The 21,960-nt window shown below is 41.2% G+C and overlaps 3 protein-coding genes across 3 annotated transcripts in view; all 3 read right to left on the reverse strand.

Moving 5' to 3' along the window:
- Positions 1-12,546, reverse strand: part of LOC148899122 (kinesin-like protein KIF27) — a 25,549-nt gene extending 13,003 nt beyond the window's left edge. The window contains exons 1-14 of the mRNA XM_088994154.1: positions 11,699-12,546; positions 11,002-11,199; positions 8,313-9,196; positions 7,381-7,512; positions 7,147-7,305; positions 6,837-7,003; positions 5,534-5,622; positions 5,307-5,444; positions 5,034-5,236; positions 3,862-3,909; positions 3,615-3,785; positions 1,675-1,851; positions 1,182-1,376; positions 86-284 (exon numbers count right to left, since the gene is read on the reverse strand). Of these exons, the coding sequence (XP_088850280.1) occupies positions 86-284; positions 1,182-1,376; positions 1,675-1,851; positions 3,615-3,785; positions 3,862-3,909; positions 5,034-5,236; positions 5,307-5,444; positions 5,534-5,622; positions 6,837-7,003; positions 7,147-7,305; positions 7,381-7,512; positions 8,313-9,196; positions 11,002-11,199; positions 11,699-11,996 (3,058 nt within the window). The 5' untranslated portion in view covers positions 11,997-12,546. The remainder of the gene's footprint in view (positions 1-85; positions 285-1,181; positions 1,377-1,674; positions 1,852-3,614; positions 3,786-3,861; positions 3,910-5,033; positions 5,237-5,306; positions 5,445-5,533; positions 5,623-6,836; positions 7,004-7,146; positions 7,306-7,380; positions 7,513-8,312; positions 9,197-11,001; positions 11,200-11,698) is intronic.
- frmd3 (FERM domain containing 3) overlaps positions 1-21,960 on the reverse strand; it is a 144,673-nt gene that overhangs the window by 77,672 nt on the left and 45,041 nt on the right. The gene's annotated exons all lie outside the window — the stretch shown is intronic.
- qng1 (Q-nucleotide N-glycosylase 1) lies at positions 12,546-21,664 on the reverse strand. The gene is made up of 7 exons (XM_088994165.1): positions 21,578-21,664; positions 21,079-21,273; positions 20,224-20,370; positions 18,459-18,571; positions 16,796-16,939; positions 13,906-14,101; positions 12,546-13,836 (listed from the first exon to the last, which is right to left on the reverse strand). Exons 2-7 carry the CDS (start codon positions 21,266-21,268, stop codon positions 13,607-13,609), a joined length of 1,020 nt encoding a protein of 339 aa, XP_088850291.1. The 5' UTR covers positions 21,269-21,273; positions 21,578-21,664; the 3' UTR covers positions 12,546-13,606.

The raw sequence follows: 21,960 nt of genomic DNA on the forward strand, positions 1-21,960 counted from the left end.
AAGCAGCTCCTTTTAAATGTACAGCGCTGGTTCCATCTTGGAGTCTGGACCTGGTGGATGTGTGTGTGTGTGTGTGTGTGTTTACCTTTGAGTTTGCCTAGGAGTAAGCGGATATTCCTGTGGTGTTCTTGCTGCTGCTGGGTGAGCCTGCGGTCAGCATCCCAGGCCAAGTTATGGACGGCGGCCTCCAGTTCAGCACGCGCCGCCTCCTGCTCCGCACAGTAAATCTCCAGTTCCTCACAGTATAGACGTAAACAAGCTTGCGTTTGACGAAGGTCCACCACCTGGAGGCCAAGTATGAAAAGGCAAACGAATGATCAGGTTCATTTTTGATTGACACTGCGGACAGAAACGTGTCTGATGAAAAGAAAAAAAAAATCACAATGAATGAACTTTAACTCATTTACTGCCAGACGATGTGCAAAAATGTGTCCACCCCAGTGCCAGGGTTTTTGTCATTGTCACTCGTATTCCAGGAGCAACAGAATATTGACTTTTAGGACGACAAACATTCAATGCAGCGTAAGAAACCTTACATTCTCTTCTTTTATCAGAAAAAGTTAATTCCTAAGTGATATGGGTCTGGAGTTATATGAGCTTGAAATGAGGGCGGCTGTCTAAAATACAATGCAATACATATTGGCTTATATAGCGCTTTAGCGACAGTTGAAGCTGGAACAAAATGCTAACATGGACAAAAAAGGAAATGCCGCCCCCTGTGGAAGCGAAAAACATTGCCAGAGGACTGGCCAGCACTTTATCGGCATCCGAGCAAGAAAAAAAACAAAACCGAACTAATTTGGGAACAGCGCTCTACGTCATAATTTCAATTCCCGAATAAATTTGTGACAGGCAGTGAATGAGAACAAAGGGGGCACCAAAGGTAAATAAACAAGTATGGTGAGAATGCATGAGGACAAATCGACATGTAAAATGAAATAACAATAATAACAACATCATCAAAAAATAAATAAAAAAAGGGTTTGTAGCATGAAAAAAAACTATTGAAAAATAAAAATACTGAGCGGTAAAAGCATAAAATGAACCAAAAGTTATAGCAAAAAAGGAAAAAAAAAAAACAATTCAACAAGAGGATATAATACAAAATCTTTCAATTAAAAAAAATGAAATAACAATCTTGTTTTTATCATAAAACAATATTAGGAATTGGGCGCTCTTACTTTGCCGAAGTATTTAACAAGCAGTTCGGAAGCTTGGGATTGCGACAGTGCCCTCAACTTCTCTGTGACGTCGGAGACGCGCGCGTTGTTGCCTAGCGTCGAGCTCTTGACTTTCTCCTGCTTGTCCTGGATGGAACGCCGCTTGAAGTCCAATTCCGCTTCCAGGACCTGCACAGCTTCTTCCAATTGCTCCTCCTTGACAACGATAAAAGCTGATCAACAAATGTCCTTTTTTTGTGTGTGTGTGATGTCGACAGAGCGGGGTAACAATAGGCAAACGGTGATGCTAACCATAGAATAGCTGACATGTATTAGAAAGGATCATGACGAGCGCCGAAAATGGCAAACAAGTTGTGCCCTCTCCAATATGGAAGTCGGTGTTGCAGATTTTAGTATTGTTTTAAAACCATGCGAAAATTACCTCCGCCCCTCAAATGACCATAAAGGAAAAAGTTTGGACACCCCATTCCCCCACCACGCCCTTCACGCTGACCTCCAAAGTGAGAAGCGTGCTGTCCTTGAGCTTGGAATCCAGGCCGTCTCTCTTCTTTCTCAGCATGTCTTTCTCAAACTCCAGCTCTGTTGTGGACGTCTGCTTTGACTCACTTGTTATCTTCTCCTCAAGTGTTTCCAAGCGCATTGAGACGCGCAGCAGGTCCTGATTCAAAACCTGTAAAGGCCAAGTATGAAAACGCAAACGAATGATCAGGTTCATTTTTGATTGACACTGCGGACAGAAACGTGTCTGATGAAAAGAAAAAAAAAAATCACAATAAATCAACATTAACTCATTTACTGCCAGACGATGTGCAAAAATGTGTCCACCCCAATGCCAGGGTTTTTGTCATTGTCACTCGTATTCCAGGACCCACAGAATATCGACTCTTAGGACGACATAAAGATTCAATGCAGCGTAAGAAACCTTACACTCTCTTATTTTATCAGAAAAAGTTAATTCCTAAGTGATATGGGTCTGGAGTTATATGAGCTTGAAATGAGGGCGGCTGTCTAAAATACAATGCAATACATAATGTCTTATATAGCGCTTTAACAACAGTTGAAGCTGGAACAAAATGCTAACATGGAAAAAAAGGAAATGCTGCCCCATGTGGAAGGGCCAGCACTTTATCGGCATCCAAGCAAGAAAAAAACAAAACCGAACTAATTTGGGAACGGCGCTCTACGTCATAATTTCAATTCCCGAATAAATTTGTGACTGGCAGTGAATGACTTAAAGGATAAATACATTTCATTTATAAGCTCCTTTCAAAACTCTCAAGGACATTATTATTATTATTATCATTATTATTATTATAGTGACGGGATATTTTTTCTGCATTCCTTTGTAATGCACTTTTTTACATCTACGATTGTGAAAGTGCGACAAAAAAAGTTCTTATCTCGTGAGTGTAAAGTGTCCTAGAGAGTTTGAAAAGGCGTATTATGTGTATTATTATTATTATTATTATGCTTATTGTTTTTGTTATTTTTATTACCATTATTATAAATAAAGCCATATTGTACTTTCTGTCGTGTAACTCCATCTAGTGGCAACTCCATGCCACTTTCTACATGCCAGATATCGGAAAACGGTTTTAACTCATTCACTGCCATTCCGGAATTTATTTGGAAATCGAAAAGCATGACGTTGAGTGCCATTCCAGAATTTGTTCGGGTTTTGTTTTTTTCTTGCAGAGGGTGCCGATAAAGCGCTGGTCAGACATCTGGCAATGTTTTTATCCCTTCCGCAAGGGGGCAGCATTTCCCTTTTTTCCATGTTAGCTCTTTGTTCCAGCTTCAGTTGCTGTTAAAGCGCTATATAAAACAATATGTATGTATTGCATTGTCTTTTGGATAGCCGGCCTCATTTCAAGCTAATATAACATACAAATTAGGAAATAACTTTTTCTAAGGTTTCTTACACTGCATTGAATGTTTATGTGGTCCTGAAACTCAATATTCTGTGGGTCCTGGAATTTGAGTGACAATGACAAAAACTTGGTACTGGAGTGGACACATTTTTGACAGTCATTTAGTTAATTCATTATGATTCTGAAGCGCCTTACCACGCAGAAAATACGGTTGATTCTGATGCAAAAAAAATCTAATTGCACTGAGATCTTTTGTGTGCCTTTGTTCTGCTGTTTTGGCAAACAACATAACTGAACTGGTCGCCAGCCAATGGCAGAAAAATACGGTTACACTCACAATCACACTCACACCTTGGGACCATTTAGAGAGTTCCATTAACCTGTCGCGCATGTTTTTGGAATGTGAGAGGAAACCGGTTTACCCAGAAAAAACCCACGCAGACACAGGGAGAACATAATAAGAGCACAGAGCCTGCACCTGTGCAACGTGAGGCCGACCGCCAGCCAGAAAGCTTAACACATTCGGTAAAAGTTGATGCAAAAGCAAATGGAGTCAACCAACCTGACTGGCGCGCAGTCTCTCAGTCTCCAGTGCCTTTTTGCGCTGCATGCACGCATCCCTGCGCCGGCGCACCTCCTCGCTCTTGCTCAGTTCCTCATTCAATTCCTGCTGAGTTGCTCTCCTCTGCAGCTCCAGATCCTCTGCGTCATCCAGCCAAAAAGGCTCAAGCGCCTGCGGCCACCACGGTGGGAGTTGACTAAAAGGAAGACGGTGTGTATGCAAAATGGCTGCAGTGTCATCACCTTACCATTTCCTTTGGCCACATTTTGAGTCTGCTTTGGAGCACACTGTTCACCTGCAAAACAAAAACGCACCATCTTCCATGAACATCAGGAGTATTTATTTCAATGGATGCCTATGAAAAAGTCAAAATCTAGATGTATTAGGCCACTGGTGTCAAAGTCAACGCCCGGGGGCCAAATCGGGCCCACCACATCATTTTATTCGGCCCGCGAAAGCAAATCAAGCTTGTGAAATTACATGATATGTATTAGCAAAAGTCTGAAACAAAATTTCAAATTCTCATATGTAAACCACAATAACAGTCAATATTTTTTTACTTCAAATTTGAAAACTAGTTATTCATTCATTTGTTGTGCAGTCCATATGTAATATGTGGAAGGGATGAAACATTCTAATGGTTTCCTCAAATTCATAACGGCCCCCCGAGAGGAATCTGTAACTACAATGTAGCCTGCGGCAAAAAAATAGTTTGACACCCTTGTATATTCACTCATTCACTGCGCAAAAATGTGTCCACTCCAGTGCCAGGGTTTTTGTCATTTTTACTCAAATTCCAGGACCCACAGGATATTGAGTTTCAGGACAACATAAACATTCAATGCAGCGTAAGAAACCTTATATTCTGAAGAGTTAATTCTTCAGTTATATAGGGCTGGAGTTATCTGAGCTTGAAATGGGGGTAGCTATACAAAATGCAGGTCTGACCAGCGCTTCATCAGCACCCCTGCAAGAAAAAGCAAAACCCAAACAAATTCGGGAATGGCGCTCCACATCGTATTTTTAATTCCAAAATAAATTCGTTTTTCTTTTCTTACACCCAAATATAATTTAGAGGTATAAAATTGGATTTTTGCAATCTTTGTTTTGCCAATGTTTTGTTATTTTGAATTGTCCACTCATTTGCTGTCACAGTTGTTTCCTCCTCATTGTATGATCAGAAGCAAACTTGATAATGTTGAATTTAGTGCTGTACATGCACTCCCCTACTTATGAACATTCGAGTTACAAACAACGGTACATACTAACATTTTTGTCGTAACATATGTAGTATTCTCTAACACTGAAGCAACTTACGAACAAATTCACCTTACGAACGACCGTTCGGAATGTATCTCGTTCGTAAGTTGGGGAGTGTCTGTATTTGAGTTCCAGGAGCAGTGGAGAATTCACACCAACCTTGTCCGACTCTGCCTCTGCAGAATTGTCGCTGCTCTCTGGGCTGAGGCTTCTCTGCAGCTCCGCCCTCTGCAGATCCATGTGCTGCAGGCTGTGACGCAGCGCCAAGCGGGCCTGTCGGCTCTGCTCGGACAGCCAGGCCAGAGCGGAGTCTTCACGTCGCTCGCCAGCATCACGTCGGACTGCCGCCAGAGTTTCTTTCTCTGTTGAGCAGAATACGTCGGTGATTCCGAATCGCTATGCGGTCGCACGTTCGCGTGTCAATGTCCGCACCGGTTTTTTCCATCTCTTTGACGAGCTCTTCTTTCAAGCACATGCTTGCTGACAACATCTGGATCCTCCTCTGAATTAGTCCGGCTCTCTGCCTCGGGTCTTTGGTGCGACAGTGCTCAGTGGCTTGTCGTTTGGCCCCTGCGAGAGGACAAACACATGAAAAGAATGACATTGTGATGAAGAAAAAGAATATTGTGGATTTTAGATTTTAAAAAGTGATGTGGTACAAGTGGCCGGCGGTGTCTTTTCCATTGGCGGTTGGTCCAGAGCGAAGCTCTTTTCTTTCAAAGACGATTTCTTCTGCCTGCTGGTCCAGCTGATGAATGAAGAATTCAACATCATAAGATTAGGCCGTGAGGATAAAAATGCAGAATTTGAAGGAAATAGGAGCATCTGAAGTTGGATTTTGACACCATCAGGATTAGAATGGTTGCGAACCGGAAAGAACATTTTGTGAGGATGCCGTGATGGCGCCGCATCAGGTTTTGATAGCTGTCAGAAATCTGTGAACCGCCAAGGTGTCGCAACCAACTCCTTCACCTCCAAAATTTAATTTGATTTTCGAAAAACATATTTTTTAATGACTTTATCAGCCACTTAATTAACAATAATAATATTAAATTCCGCCACCAGTTTCTGTAGGCAGGTACTGTATTTTCTAATGTATAAGGCGCACTGGAGTATAAGGCACACCCCCAATGAATGCTTTATTTTCAAACTTTTTATTTATCTAAAGCGCACCGGACTCGAAGGGCACCTTCAATGAATGAGAAAAAGATTCCAAATATATAAATACAATATATAAAGGTTTTCCAAATATAAGGCACACCCACATTATAAGGCCCTACAGTAGAGGCTGGGGTTACGCACAACTTCTACTACAAGGGGCAAATTGAGTCAGTCGGTGGCTACTGACAGTGGTTCCGAGACCTATTGTGGCTCAATATTACTTCACATACAAGGCACACCTGCGTATAAGGCGCAGGGTCATCTTTTGAGGAAAATCAAGGCTTTTCGATGCGGCTTATACACTGGAAAATACGGTAATCTTTGCCGCCCAAATGTTAAGAAACATTTGTCTCCATCATCCACTGAGAAAATAATTGGATCACTGTCGTATTACTTAGGATTTTCCAGACTATAAGGCGCACCGCATCATCAGGCGCACTTTCAATGAATGACATATTTTAAAGATGAATTTCATATATAAGGAGCACTGCATTATAACGCGTATGGTCAGCTTTTAAAAAAAAATGGGTGCGCCTTATAGTGCAGAAAATACAGTACACAGAAACACAGAAAGAAATAGGATTTAACTATATAGAAATTGAACAAATCAGGAGGGGAAGTTTTGCTTCTGTTGTTTTGTCTTCAAAGATAATAAATAACAAATGAAATATAATTGAATCTTTAGCCGTGATGGAAATTAAAGGAACAGAAAAACCAAGGGTGTAGCCATCACGATCCACTAACAGCAACATATTGAAAACCAATGAAGCATCCTTGACAAATATTGAAGTATTTCCTTACCCGAGTGCACTAACAATGTTTTCCCTCTCTTGACCTTGTCCCGCCGCAGTTTGCCTCAGCACGGGACAGAAATCCTTCACCTCCTCCGCGCTCTGGAGACGGTCGTTGCTCATCTTGAAAGTTGCCATCAACCTCTCCAGCGATTGGGCTGGGAAACCGGGACCAATCTACACAAACATCCAATTACCAAATCATTTTTAAAAATCTGTTTGTGGCACCTATTTAGACTGTTGTATGATTTCAAATTCCACTATTTGCTCTTTGAAAATCCAATGACACAGGCTAATGCTTATGCTAACATGGCACCTACCTTATGGATCAACCCGTGTCCGCAGCTGGGTCGTATCAAGCTGGCACAGTGTGGTCTGCGGTGAGCCCCGCAGGAGGTCGCTGGGGTTTTACCCTGCACAGCCATCAGGTCGCAGCGAAGGCGGTCAATGATAATCTGCTGGTCCACCAGTCGCTCCATCTTGGCAGCATTCGGGGAATATGACGTCAAGTGTTCGTTGAGGACAACACGAATACTGTAAGCGGGCAGTCTCACCTGTGTCTTCTCTTCACTAAAAGTCTGCAAGAGGACGTTTTGTTTCCGTAAGAGTTCCTGCACTTCTTTTTGCACTTGTTGCAGTTTGGTATCTTTTTGTGCTACGCGTTGGGCTTCCATTTCCAGAGATTCCTGGGAAAAAAAGGATTGCTTGCTCTACGCGATGGCAGTGGCGGATCGTCAAGGCCTGAAAAGCTTTCTCTGCTGGCCTAAACACATCTGAATCACGGACTGATGTTAATTATATTTTGTCCATAAAATCTTATTAAATAATTCAGAATTGTCTTTCAGCTTCCTTTCAATACTTTTCCCATGTTACGCTGCTTCCAGAGGTGTTTCCGTATTTAAGCATTTAACCAATCACATTGCAGCCATCATTTGTTACCAGGGCCTCGATGCCTTCACAATCAGTTCTGCAGGCCCTGGAGCATCAAAAGTGTCGGTCAAACTGTTGCTCTAACCAATCAGATTTTGATATGGAAGGCGCTGGAAACGTCAGAGTATTCGCAAACTATGATTGGCTAGACACATGAATGGCTAGTCATTAGCCAATCATAGTATCACTAGCCGATAGTGATAAGCACATACTGGCCAGAGCTAGCACACTGTATCAGTAGCGAGTTGCATCAGAAAATATATTGTGTTAAGGCTGAAGGAGGAGAAGAAATGGATTTGGTTGGAGATTTACTGTTAAAGAAATTTCAAGACGTACTTTTCAAGAAAAAATGGACACTATTAAAAAAGGTCGATCAGTTATTTCCTGGCTAATGGCACCCTCTAGTGGACTTGTAGTCAATCACACACTTTTTTCAGTCTGGATTGATTCAGACGTAGCACTACGGAAGACCGAGCGATGAAATCCACGGCCCACCACTGCGCGATGGTATTGCGTGGATGTGATGGTTGATGTTGGGATATTTTTTCATACATACCTGACACTTCTTGAGGTCCTGTCTCAGCTGTACGATGGTGACCAAATGGGGCGAATCTCTTTCATCGGACCATCTGACGTCATCTCTGCCACGTGATTGGTGGGCGGCCTTTGCCCTCTTTTGCCACTCTTGCACTCTGTGTTTCAAAGCCTCGTTTTGAAAGTCTTGCCCGTAGACCTCGGCGAGAAGATCCGCAGCCTGCTGCACCAGTGATGGGTAGGGAGATGCTTCTCTTTGGCCCAGTTCCTGTTCTGGCGTACAATTACTTCCTGACTTCCTGAGAGACTGGTTGTCATTATTAGGCGGGTCTTCAGAAGTCAGCATGGCGGTAAACGTCTCCTCAGAGTCGAGTTCGGGAGTTGCCAACTCAGCATGTTGGCGAATGCGACGAGACTTGGAAGCAAACTTGAGCACGCTCAAGCTCTCGGCAAAACTGTGGTGAGAAGGGCTGACGCACGCCACCATGAGGGTGCAGGCATTACCCCCTAGTGAGTCACGTAGGAGCCGGGTGATCTTGGCATGGCGGTATGGAACGTAGGCACTGCGTTGCCGCCCGGGATGGGACAGGGCCCGGATGACGTTTCCGAGCGCCAAGAGGCCCGTGTTGATGTGCACCGACTCTTCAAAGCGGACGCCTGTGTTACCCGTCTTGCCCACGCGCTCCGAGCCCGCCAAGTCCACCACGCAAAACTTGGAGAGGCGCTCTGGGATGTCGGGCCCGGCGGGGGCTCGCTGACGCAGCCACAGCGTGAGGACCGTGTGCGAGCGGCTCGAGTGCTCGTTCATACGGGTCGCTCCGGTTTGGCGCAAAGCGTTTCCCACTTCCAGGACGTTGAGGAGTTCCTCACACGAGGAGACCGCGACTTCTTTGGCACCAACAACCACTATGCGGGCACACCAACAAAAGAGCACAAACACATACACACGTTAATTTAAAAAAAGTCCGAAAGTATTTCGGTACTGCTGTTAGCAACAAATGGGCTCAGGTGTTAAATCTGCAAAATCCAAGTTGGTTGATTTTTCTTACATTTTTTAAGTAATGCATTGAAACCATGATCATGATAATTTCAGACATATTTTAGAGTAAAGCAGAATATTTAAAACTTAATAAATAAATGAAGAAAAACATTTTTGAAAGAACTCGTACAAAAATAACAGATGAGCTTTTTTGGGTGGGGACAAAGACAATCACCTAAAAAACTATTATTGAGGAAAAAAATGCTGGATATTTTTTTAAAGATAAAAACGTTGGTGACATAAAGACAATCACCTAAAAAATATTATTGAGGAAAAAAATACTTGATATTTTTTAAAGGACAACCGACGTCACTTTTTTGTTTTTTAACTGACACCAGAAAAACGTTTTATAGCATCTAAAATACCCAAAACACGTAGTATGATATTTTTAGTCAAATTCAAAACACCAATAAAAATGACTTAAAGTGTCCAAAACCTGCCACAAATCAGTGTCCAAAATCTGCAAAAAAATTGAGCTGCGAATTGGGCATTTTCAGAAAGTCCCGCCCCCAGTTCGTGACGTCACGCCAAGACGTCTTGCATTGCTAGTGAATCAAAACAATGGCTTCAGATTCGGAGAATATGCTTTCTTGTTCCACATCCAGTGATGAATATGATTCAAATAGTTCTGAAGAGGAAAGCATACATGTTTGCAATCGATTAAATAATTTATTTGTGCCATTTTGAGGCAACATTGGGGGAAAATCTCTCACCCAAAAAAAAAGAGGCACAAAATGGCGACCTCTTGTGGCCACCTCCGTTTCCACAGGCTGATAAATTCCTTATATGGCGCTTGGACGCCCTCTTCTGGCGGCTTGTGGGTGCAACACGAGGTCCCCGGACCAAACAAGTACAGCAAAATACATTGACGTGATGGAAGGGCCGCTACTATGCGTCTTTTTTTACGGTAAAGGGCGATCCTTTAGTGACGTCACGTACAGACTCGTCACCAACTCAAAAACAAGACTTCCTGAATATTCAGTGCGAGTCTTAAAACGTAAAATATAGCTATATGCGGTGGAATCTTTGTAAAAATACGCTCAGAAGAAGTCATTTGAAGCCATTTTACAAATTATGGACACAACTTGTCCGGAGACGTCGGTTGTCCTTTAAAGATAAAAAGCTTTTTTTGAGGGTCACATTGTAAAGTTTGTTGTTGTTGTTTTTTTAATACAATTGTCTGAAGTGCCTTGCGTGCTTTGGTTATATGTAGTTGTTTTGTTGATTTAATCTGCCACAAATTTGTAAAAATAAAATTCACACATGACACACCGTTGCTGCATTTTAAATTTGAAAACGTTCAATTATTTTTTCAGAAAAACATACTAATTTCAGGCAAATTGTATAGTTAGGACAAAAGAGATAGATGAGTGCCCTTTCGTCAAACAGACAAAAAAATGAGAGTTTCAAGTTGAAAATTGTTCATCAAAGTCACTCATGAGAGAAAATATTCGTATCTAAACAAATGTAAGAAAATATTCAAGAAAGTTGCATATTTTTGAGACTGTCAAATTTTTAATGTTTATAAAAAGTCATCTGCTTTTACAGAGGAAAAAAGATTCCAGGTATACTTCATGTACCACCAAAAAATGTGAGATGGTAGGGCTAACAAAAAGTCACATACCTGCATAATAACTAGAGACTTTTCAAAAGTCGACGTTTTTCATCTCACCCGTGTTTCCCCTAAAGTCATCCCTGATCTGAAGGTCTTTGTGGGAGGTGCCGAGCTCCAGCAGGTCACGCAGCTCCTCTTTGTACAGCTCCAAATAGGACACCCGCATGGTGATGTCCGCGCTGTTGCACTGTTTCCTTTTGTCGAGCACCGAGAACACATCTTTGGCCAAACATGAGATAATACCTCCATCTGCATCTGTAAAATAATACTTTGCAATGAACCAAATGTGGGCCATTCATTGAAATTTCGCACATTCTGACTGTGATTTTTATATTTTAATGATTCATTGACTGCCATTCCCGAATTTATCCAAGAATTGAAAATATGACATGGAGCGCCATTCCCGAATTTGTTCAGGTTTTGTTTTTTCTTGCGGGGGTGCAGATAAAGCGCTGGTCAGACTTCTGGCAGCGTTTTCCCCTTCCACGAGGGCACTGCATTTGCCGTTTGTATATACAGCCACCCCCACTTACACCTCATTTTACTCCAGGCCCATATAATTTAGGGATTAACTCTTTTTCTGATGAAAGGAGAGCTAATGTTTATTACGCTGCATTGAATGTTTATGTAGTCCTAAAACTCTATATTCTGGAGTGGACACATTTTATGCACGACTGGCAGTGAATGAGTTCAAATGTGAAATACTTTACTCTACGAACACTACATGTAGGATGAGTATGGTTCTGTTTCTCACCCATTTTGTTCCCACCCAGCGTGTAGGTCTTCCCGGAGCCGGTCTGGCCGTAGCAGAAGACGGTGGCGTTGATTCCTTCCAGCAGGCACCTGGTCAGTGGCCTCACACATGACTCGTACACTTCACCTTGGCTGGCGGTCGGGCCAAAGGCGTGGTCGAAAGAAAAGAGCTGGTCGGAACCGAGGATAACTTGTGGGGCGCCGGGGACCACGCGTAAACATTCCTGGTGCGCGTGCAGGAGCTCCCTGGGTAGGAGGGGACGCAGCCGAACCGCCACGCGAATGCGAACCTCGGTCATAACGTAATGTATATAAAACACCCACCAAAACCGACCGAGTACGAATCGATTTTTCTAATTATTAAACATATTTGTTGTCCGAAAGCAACCCCCCTATATAAAGTCCCTTTCTAGTTGTGCGCCGCTTGTAGATTAAAGTGAGCCTGACCGGACCACAAAGGCAACAACCGCGACTGACAAAAGCAACAAGCGTCATGAACACGTTCTCAACACAATCTGATTCTGCGGTTTCTTCCCTTTCATTCTGTCGTTCGTCTCAACACCACCCCGAATTTATTATTTTTACTCATTTCTTATCTCCTTAAGAGTTGGTCGCTAAAGTCGTTATTGTTGACATTTGAGCGTCCGTTGAGGCTGCTCGGTCGGCATGGAAACCGCTGCGGGAGTCGAAGATTGTGCTTCTTTCAACAGCGCCCCCACGTGGAACTTTCAAAATTTGTATCCAGCCTTCAATGATAGACCAACGCCCTCAGCGAAGTGTGGTCTTTCCGAGAGCCTATTAAATGTGTTTCTTCGTTATTTATTTAGCTCTTAATTTTTTTGTGACACTAACAAATGTTCTCATTTTATTACGATAAAAATAAATCTTACAAATGTAAAAGTTTTCACACCTGTTCCTCGATGGCTGGTTTCCTGTATTTTTCCGCACCCCTCCTGCTGCAACACACCTGATTCAAAATGGCCAGGTAATGAGCACCAACCTGGTCATCCGTTTCAGGTGTGGTAAAACCACCAAGAAAATAGGATTGAAGCTGTTCCAACAATGGATTGATGGAAATTAAAGATAGGGAGCCAAACTATCGTTTTGAAAAAGTAAAAAAAAAAAAAAATCTGTAGTTTGTAGAAAGATTTGCTTACTACACAGAAAACATTAAGTTCCAAAATGGTGTGACAATATATATTTCCAATCAAAACGTCAAGCTCCCAATATCTAAGGATCATGCTCATGTGCCTTTCTGTGATTCCTTCAGTCTCTGTTGATGACACACCGATAGTTGGCTTCCCTTCGATTCTGAGAATATCGTTATAAGCCTCGTAATGGCGAGGTAGTTTTGATAAATTATTAGCTGCTATCTTGGTTTCATGATTTCAAAGTGGAAGCAGCACGTTGAAGAGGATAATTTCAATGCTAATTAAACAATCAAATCTGTTGGTCCATTCAACTGCAATGACACTTTGAAACATATCTGAGAAATAATCATTCACAATTAATTTTGTTCAATTCTTTGCTATTAATCTCAGTTTTTTTTTGCTTTCTTGGGGAATGCCTGAAAGTCTTATGTCAACACTGACTGCTAGTTCAAATTGTTTAGCATTTCATCAACCCTGCCTTAGTTTTAGTTGAAGAAAAACATCCCAAAGCATGATCCTTCCACCACCATGCTTTGCCATGGGCACACGTACAATGATCCTGTTGGTGATTAATAGTGTTTCATTATACCACAAAAGTGCAAAATTAGCTTCTTCAAAGCATAACATATCATGCCTTGTCAACCAATGAAAACCTAGCATTTGAGCAGGGGTGTGTAAACGTGTTCTAGCCCCTGTTTGACTGACAGGAAAAAAGGACTACTAAAATAATGTACATATAGTTAGTAGAATCTCTCGTATCAATAGTAAACACAACGTGTGCAGTGTATGGGAATGTGAGCCATTTCTTGGTGGTGCTGCTTGGCGTATGGCCACAAGTAGAAGTCGATGAGCACCGAGTTGATGCCACTACTTTCAAGGCCCTGTTCTCGCGCGATCTCATCAAGGCGGGCCTTAATGCGCTCCACTGCCCAAATGGAGCAGGCCCGGATCTCCACCTCCCTGCGGTCACCTGAATGCAACAGCTTGCCTGAAAGTTGAAATGTGTATATTGGATGCCGGTGGAAAATGCAGGTGGACTTCAGATCGCAACACATACCGCTCTTGAGCGCATGCATCAGAGTGTCAGAGTATCGCAACGCGCCCAGGAAGACAAGGGCTTGTGGGACCCGGTAGTCGGCAAACATGGTAAGCCAGTCCATGTTGACGATGTCTGTCGCGCCCCTGGCCGCCGCCATAGCCCAGAAATCGGCCACCAGGATCTGAGCCCTCTTGTACAATGAGATCCTCCTCCCCTTAAACAGAGAGAAAGTCATTTTGATGAAAATAAACATTTCCTTTCCAGAGGTGCACGCACACACACACACACACACACACACACACACACACACACACACACACACACACACACACACACAACAAAAACAACCCAAAGAAAAAAAACACAACATCAATAAAAGTCTGAATTGGCTTACATTTTGCTAGATGTGGATTGTTTATGTAGAATAGCCTTTCTAGAAAAGCTTTCGTGAATATCACATTTTTGAATAATAATAATACATTTTATTTATAAGCACCTTTCAAAGCTCTCAAGGACAATTTACGATCACAAAACAGGGACATAAATAAAGCCACAGATAAAATTAGAAAAAGAACAAGAGATAAAACTATCCAGAGAATGAAAACCTAAGTAAAAAAAACTTTTAGATTCCCTAATTGCACTTAGAATTTGGGAGAGGCACAATAATTTAAATCTTATTCAGAATGCCACTGTGGCATGACAAAATAAAGAAAATGTCATGCAAATACTTCCCATACTAAAACACAACAAAAAAATGGACGCAATAGCATGGCCACTTTGTCGACTCAATAGTTACATTGATGAAATATGCTTTTATATTTGCAATACAGTTCTTTTTACGAAACATTTTTGCGCAGCGATACATTTCAGTCTTCAGACATTTCTATAATAATAATAATAATAATAATAATAATAATAATAATAATAATACATTTCATTTATGCATAGAATAGTTTGTTTTTATATCTTTTCACCCCCTCCATCCCTTTCAATTTTGCTGCTGTCGATTGCAAATTTCCCCATTATGGGACTATTAAAGGCTTTCTGATTCTATGAGGTCACATCGTAAAGAAAAGAAGCCACAAATAAAAAAAGTCAGAGGAAGCATGAAGCCAAAAGGAAAAGAAGAAAGAGAAAACATGAAGAAAAATAAATAAATATACTCACCCTAAAAAAGATGAAAAAAAAAAACGCTTCACTTTTGTAATGACGCTTGGAGTTTTAAAGGGGGAAATTAATGTGATTCGTTTAGGAACACAACTGTGACATAACATCGTATGGCCAGCAGACGGCGCGCTCACATTAGTTTCTTCCTTTGATCACGCTGAATGATCAGCTCATTCATCATCGAAATGCAGCCTTGCTTTTAAAACAGTGTTGGCTTGGTGAGAGTCCACAGATGAACTGGAATCTATCCCAGATGACTTTCAGAAAGGGATGAGGTACACCCAGAACTGCTCACCGGGGCATATATTGTTATCCAATGATCCTCAAAGTTTGGTAGACTTATTTTGTATTTAGCATTTGAATCAATTCCTTTCTGTTGATTTTTTTAACTCATTCACTGTCAGACAATGTGCAAAAATGTGTCCACTGCAGTAACAGGGTTTTTGTCATTGTCACTCGAATTCCAGGACCCACACAATAATTGAGTTTTCAGATTACATAAACATTCAATGCAGCGTAAGAAACCTTAGACTATCTTTACGCCTATGTAAGCTCTCAGTTGTACAGGAGTGGTCCATCGATGAAAAGGTTTCTCAGGCTGTCATCTGTACTTCTTTGAAGGTGTCGGACGTTGCGCTTCTTATTCAGGATGCTTCTTATTCTATTTAATAAGTAATGTAGTTTATTCAATTCATTTTGAAAATTGTAAAGAGCAATAGATTGGGGAGACTAAACAAATTCTCAAAAAAAAAAGACTATCAACATCACAGGCATAATACTAGTGGGCCTCAATCGGCAGTACATATGCACCTAAAAGCTAGCAACCACTCATTTGACGACAATGAGGTTAAAATCTTAGCGAAAAAACATAGATGGTTTGAAAGGGGAGTAAAAGAAGCTATTTTCATAAAACAGCTAAATCCTTCACTAAACCGATATGGTGGTGTGGGGTTCAATTTGGATCGTTCATACAATACACTGCTTAGGCAACATAGGATTAGTTATGCTGATGAGGTGATACCAATAGAAGCAATCTGTGGAGCCGCAGGGATTCGTCCTCTGCTCGCCCCAACCTGAGAGCAGGGGTCCGGCATGACCACGTCTGGACAGTAGGGATACATATATAGGGCCTAAACTACCAGTAAGACTTTAGTTTGCTGAAGAAGCATCTTGGATAAGAAGCGAAACATCCGACACCTTCAAAGAAGTACAGATGACGGCTGAAGAAACCTTTACTTAGACAATCTTCTTTTATCAGAAAAATATAGGTAATTCCTAAATTATATGGGTCAGGAGTCATATGAGCTTGAAATGAGAGCGGCTGTTCAAAATACAATGCAATACATACATATTGGTTTATATCGTGCTTTAACAACAGCTGAAGCTGGAACAAAGCGCTAACATAGAAAAAAGCGAACTGCTACCCACTTGTGGAAGGGAAAAAACATTGCCAGAGGCCCTGGCCAGTGCTTTATCGCCACCCAAACAACAACAAAAAAAAAAAAATTCGGGAATGGCGCTCCACGTCATATTTTCAATTTCCCAATAAATTCGTGAACGGCATTGAATGAGTTAAAACCTGTTTATTTCTTTTTTTATATATAATGGAAGACAAAGTAGCAGTACGATACCAAAGTGAGCACTGGTAAACGCAAACCAAAACCCAGAACCTCAGAATTGTGATACAAACAAGTTGATCACTATTCCACATGAAAAAAAAAAAAGTAAATCACAATCCCACCTGGTAAACAGCTTCATCTCGATAGGACGGAATCTTCTCCACGATGAGCTCCACCATCTTACGGGCGTCGATCCCGGCCTGGCTGATGAAACTCTGGAAGCTTCCACCATGTCGCAACAGCACACGGCCGGCTTCAGTCAGCACCTTGGAAGACAGACTCGGCATGTAAATGATCGTGGGCGCGCTTGTTATAACAAGTCAACCTGTTGATTGGATGGAGACATCTGTCTCATTGAAATGAAGCTTACCCTCTGGAATGGTGGAATAGTTAAATTTGCCAAACCAAAGAAAGGATGGTGGGGTTGGTTACAATTCACAGCCTAGCGGTGATGCCATATCATTGTATTTGATCTTATTAAAATAAAAATATAAAAATTCTATGCTACCACAATGCTATTACGCATCCCCATAATTAGGATTTAAGTACCAGAAGAACATTGGCACCAAGGAAAACATTAACCTGCCCAACAACACATCGAAAGGTGACATCAAGGATGTGATAAACAACGATGTCGCTCATCAATCAAAGCACACACTAGTTAGATTGATCCCATGTCATCCCCCATACACATGACAGGTGCCCTATGAAATGCGATGATGTCGTAATCTATACCCGAGTGACTTCCTATGATGCCATTACGGCTCGGCGACATCGACTGAGTCGCTATATGTCACCGGTTATTGTGAAAGTTAGGATAATATAGACTGCTATTTTTTTTTTTGTAGTGGAGGAGCTTTGAAGTCATTGACTTCTTTTTACAATTCAAAAGTCTGAATCAGAAACCCTTTAATAGTCCCACAATGGGGAAATTTGCAATGTCAGGGTATACAATTGCATATTTGCTATAATTCACAAAGCAAAGACAATTGACATCTCAATATTTACTCATTCACTGCAATTTTTGTATTTATTCGGGAATTGAAAATATCGTGTGGAGCGCCATTCCCAAATTTGTTCGGGTTTTGGTTTTTCTTGCTGATAAAGCGCTGGTCAGACCTCTGGCAATGTTTTTCCATCCCACAAGGGGACAGGCAGCATTTGCCTTTTGTACAGCTATCCCCACTTGCGCCTCATATTACTCCAGACCCATATAACATAGGAATTAATTATTTTTTTCTGATGACAGAAGAGAGTCTAAGGTTTCTTACGCTGCATTGAATGTTGAAGTAGTCCTAAAACTCAATATTCTGTGGGTCTTGGAATTTGAGTGAAAATGACAAAAACCCTGGCACTAGAGTGACACATTTTTGCACATGTCTGGCAGTGAATGAGTTAACCTTTTATGTGCATCCTGTTACCCGATAGGATGCATGATAAGATGTCCACTGTAGTAATCTATCCCGTAATTTTTCCTTTTTATCCTCCTTTTTATTTTTAGCATAAAAAACATGGAACATTGGAACACTGGAACAGATGTATCTCATTAGAAATAAAAAGTATTATTATTATTATTACTATTTCCGGTGAGACTTTTTTTTTGGTTAAATCCTATCAATTACAGGTCAGATCAAACCATGTTGATAAATGTTTCATGATGGGTGCTAATTGTAAGAGATTTCTGTTCTGGTATTTTTTGTCTTTAATTTCAAGTTCTTCTTAGAATTTCCATTGAGTACACTGATGAACATGAAAATGTTAACATCAAGATGATCATTTCCTAACCTGATGGCGCTCCTGAATCATGGGCATGGGCGTTTCGTTGTCAGAGCGAAGGATATGTGCCAGCTCCTCTAAGGAGATCTGGGAGAAGAACTTTGGGTCGGTAATGGGCACCCCTGAGCAGGAAAGAGAAGCAAGTTAAAGGGACATTCAGGTGTGAAGTTCCGGCAACATCACTTGTTATTTATGTCAAGCACCTCAAGAATCATTATGTAGGGTTCACAGGAAGCAGTGTCCTGTATGAGATGTCATTTATTAATATCCGGAGTCTCATTGCAAATGATGCAGATGACATTACGAGCAATTTCCCAAGCGTTCCAAGTTCAAGTTAAGGCCGCTCAATCGGTAATTGGACGTGAGGAAAGCACAGCATGTGAACTGGATATTTTGCAAATCGTCAGGTAGGTCTTGGTCATGAAATAATTTTATACAGACGCTCCCCAACTTACAAACGAGATACGTTCCAAACGGTTGTTCGTAAGGTGAATTTGTTCGTAAGTTGCTTCAGTGCTATATTTTGTATGGAATGTATGTTCAAGGCTTATATTAGTGTATTTAAGGTTTATATAAGTATGTTTAAGTAATCTATTGGTTTGTACTGAAAAATAAATAATTCATAAAATATATGCTTGATAAAGATAGGTACATGTACAACTGGAGAGAATACGACATATGTTGCTACAAAAATGTTCGTCTGTACAGTTGTTCGTAACGCGACGGTTCGTAAGTAGGGGAGCGTCTTTACATCAATTCAAATATTTAGAGCGAACACATTTTTTTAGCAGCTTCTGTAGTTCACAGTTGTTTTAAACGTCATTGTCACTAAAAGCAAAGTGGGAAATATAAATGGATTAAAATGATAAATCAGATGTTTGTGAATAAAACATCCTGATTTTAAGGGCTTCGTCTTATTAGGAAGTGTTTCTTAAAGGACAACCGGCACCATTTTTTGCTTCCTAACTGACATCAGAAAAACGTTTTATAGCATCTAAAATACCCAAAACACACAGTATGATATTTTTAGTCAAATGCAAAACACCAATAAAAATGACTTAGTGTCCCAAAACTACTTCAAAATGACCTCGGAAGGGGCGAGTTTCAGAAGGTCCCGCCCCCATGTTCGTGACGTCACGCCAGGACGTCTTTGCCTTGCTCTACAATCAAAACAATGGCTTCAGATTCGGAGAAGATGCTTTCTTGTTACTCATCCAGTTATGAATATGATTCAAATACTTCTAAAGAGGAAAGCATAAATGTTTGGAACCTTCTGTGTCATTTTGAGGCCTCTGGACTGCAATGTAGCATCCCAGAAAATGCACAAGATGGCGCCCAAGCTCTGTTGGAAATGGGCTGATTTGTCTGCTGGGAATTTCTGTCAGCTAATATCAAATAGTAGTCTTGGTGCAACACACAACGATTCACCATTGCGCTATTTATGTGTTTTCCTTCTAATTTCACCATCAACACGGATCAACACGAAGTTTTCAGACCAAACAAAGTACCCAAAATGCATTGTGTGTCGCTTCCTTGGTCAGTGACGATACCTACCGTGATGTCACGGTAGGTATCGTCACCAACTCAAAAACAAGACTTCCTGAATATTCAGCGTGAGTCTTAAAAACGTAATATAGCTATATGCGGTGGAATCTTTGTAAAATACACTCAGTAGAAGTCATTTGAAGTGATTTTACAAATTCTGGAACTTGTCCGGAGGCGTCGGTTGTCCTTTAATGTATCAAAAAAAAGGTGGTCATAGAAATCCTCTCACCTTCCTCCATGGCTCTGGTGATGGCGGCACACAAGGTCATGTAGCCTGTGTGTGTGGTCCCGCGGAAGGTCACCTTGCACTGGCGCACGTCATCATTGGGCCAGAAAGAAAAGTTCATGGTATCAATCACAAACACCCAATTGAAGGCCTGCGGGGTTGAAACAATACAATAAGACAAATGCTAGAGTACTAGTATATAAGACGACTGTGAGGAGAAAAGTTTCCATCAGCATTGTAACATCAACAAATGGCATTTTGGCAGCCACACGGGTACAACATCAAATCTTGCCATTATAACAGAATCAAACTCAATATACAAACTGTTCAATAGTGAAAGTGCACATTTTCTGATAGCAGAACAGGGCAAGTTCTACCTGACACACACAAAAAACATTGATGTCTTTCTGCTTGCTTGTCAGCCAGTTAGTGGTTCATGAAGAATGACATTTGGAATAAACAAGTCATAGGACTAGACAGACATCTCTTACTGGTGTTTTGAGGTGGTGGTACCATTTATATAATGAGTTAAAGGCTAAAAAGACAATAAATTGAAAATATTGTTTGATAACAATGTTACAAAAATGAAGGTGTACCCTATTTTTGTTTGTTAGCAGGTTACTTTTTCTAGGGTTAACATTTCAAATAGGCCAGACTCTCCCAACTGGTATTTTAGGCCACTGTGGGCTGCTTCGATTTTGACACAAACAGCAAAAAGAAAAGTGGGATTAAAAACACGGTATAAATATATGCTTCTAAGGGCAAATGGTAGTGGTCTAAACCTGTGCAATTTCAATTTTAGAGTTCAAACGTGACATTTCTGTGACAACACTGGATGTAATCTGTGATGTTGACTCCCCTGGTCAGAGGTGGGTGTAGGGGCCAGGGGGTTGGCCATCTTCCAACCACTGGCGCTCAGCTCATCACGACCCCGCAGAGCGAAGAGCATCTGTGCCACCTTCGTCACGCCTTCTTCCTCCACAAACACATCCTGACTCTGCTCTGCTACAAACTGGCCTGACTCTCGAGGGAACAGGCGAGGCTCCATCAAGGCTGCGAGAAACAGAACATCCAAACATGTTTTTGTGTTCTTGTGTCAGAAACAGTAAAAAAAACGAACAGTGGCCTACACTTGTTATTCACCTTCAAGGGACCTTGGAGATGTATGATAGAATGTTAATTTTGTAATACACCGGTTTATAATCGAGCAACAAGTATAATTTTGGGCAAATCAAAGCAGTCACAAATCACGTGGTAGCGTTTCGTTTTATGTGGGTTCAAAACAACAGTTCTATCAGATATTCACGTTCGGTGTTACGACATCAATCATATTTATTTGTTATTAAATAAATCTTACCAATTAAATTGGGACTGCTGACCGTCACTGACTCGTATTTTAACTTCCTGTTTGAAAATATTGCAGCCAATCAAAACCTCGTGATCGACTCTTAGCCAATCACATAGCAGTAAGCAGATGAAGACGGAAAGACGTCGTTTTTGTTACTAATTGACAGCGGGTGGTACGTACCTTTCTGGTCGTGCAAATCATTCCAAAGGATAAAAAGTATTGTATTTTTAAGAAATTGGGTGTGGGTGCGACATTGTCGATATTACTTTGGTAATTTGTAGAAAATCAAAGAACTATGGGCATTTATATGACATTCATATAACAGTAATTCATACAAATCCCCTTGAGGTTGACCAATGAAACGGCCAGGAACAAAAAATATTCTACAGCAT

The sequence above is a fragment of the Hippocampus bargibanti genome, linkage group LG04, assembly GCF_051943395.1.
Source record: "Hippocampus bargibanti isolate YZ-2025 linkage group LG04, ASM5194339v1, whole genome shotgun sequence".
Lineage (NCBI taxonomy): Eukaryota > Metazoa > Chordata > Actinopteri > Syngnathiformes > Syngnathidae > Hippocampus > Hippocampus bargibanti.

Excerpts from the sequence above, each read along its gene's own strand:
- qng1 (XM_088994165.1), bottom strand. The coding sequence starts at position 21,268 with ATGGAGCCTCGCCTGTTCCCTCGAGAGTCAGGCCAGTTTGTAGCAGAG. Across the intron at positions 18,572-20,223 it reads CACCAGAGCCATGGAGGAAG|GGGTGCCCATTACCGACCCA; the intron begins GTGAGAGGATTT and ends TTTCCTGCTCAG. Across the intron at positions 13,837-13,905 it reads GATGCATGCGCTCAAGAGCG|GCAAGCTGTTGCATTCAGGT; the intron begins GTATGTGTTGCG and ends TTCAACTTTCAG.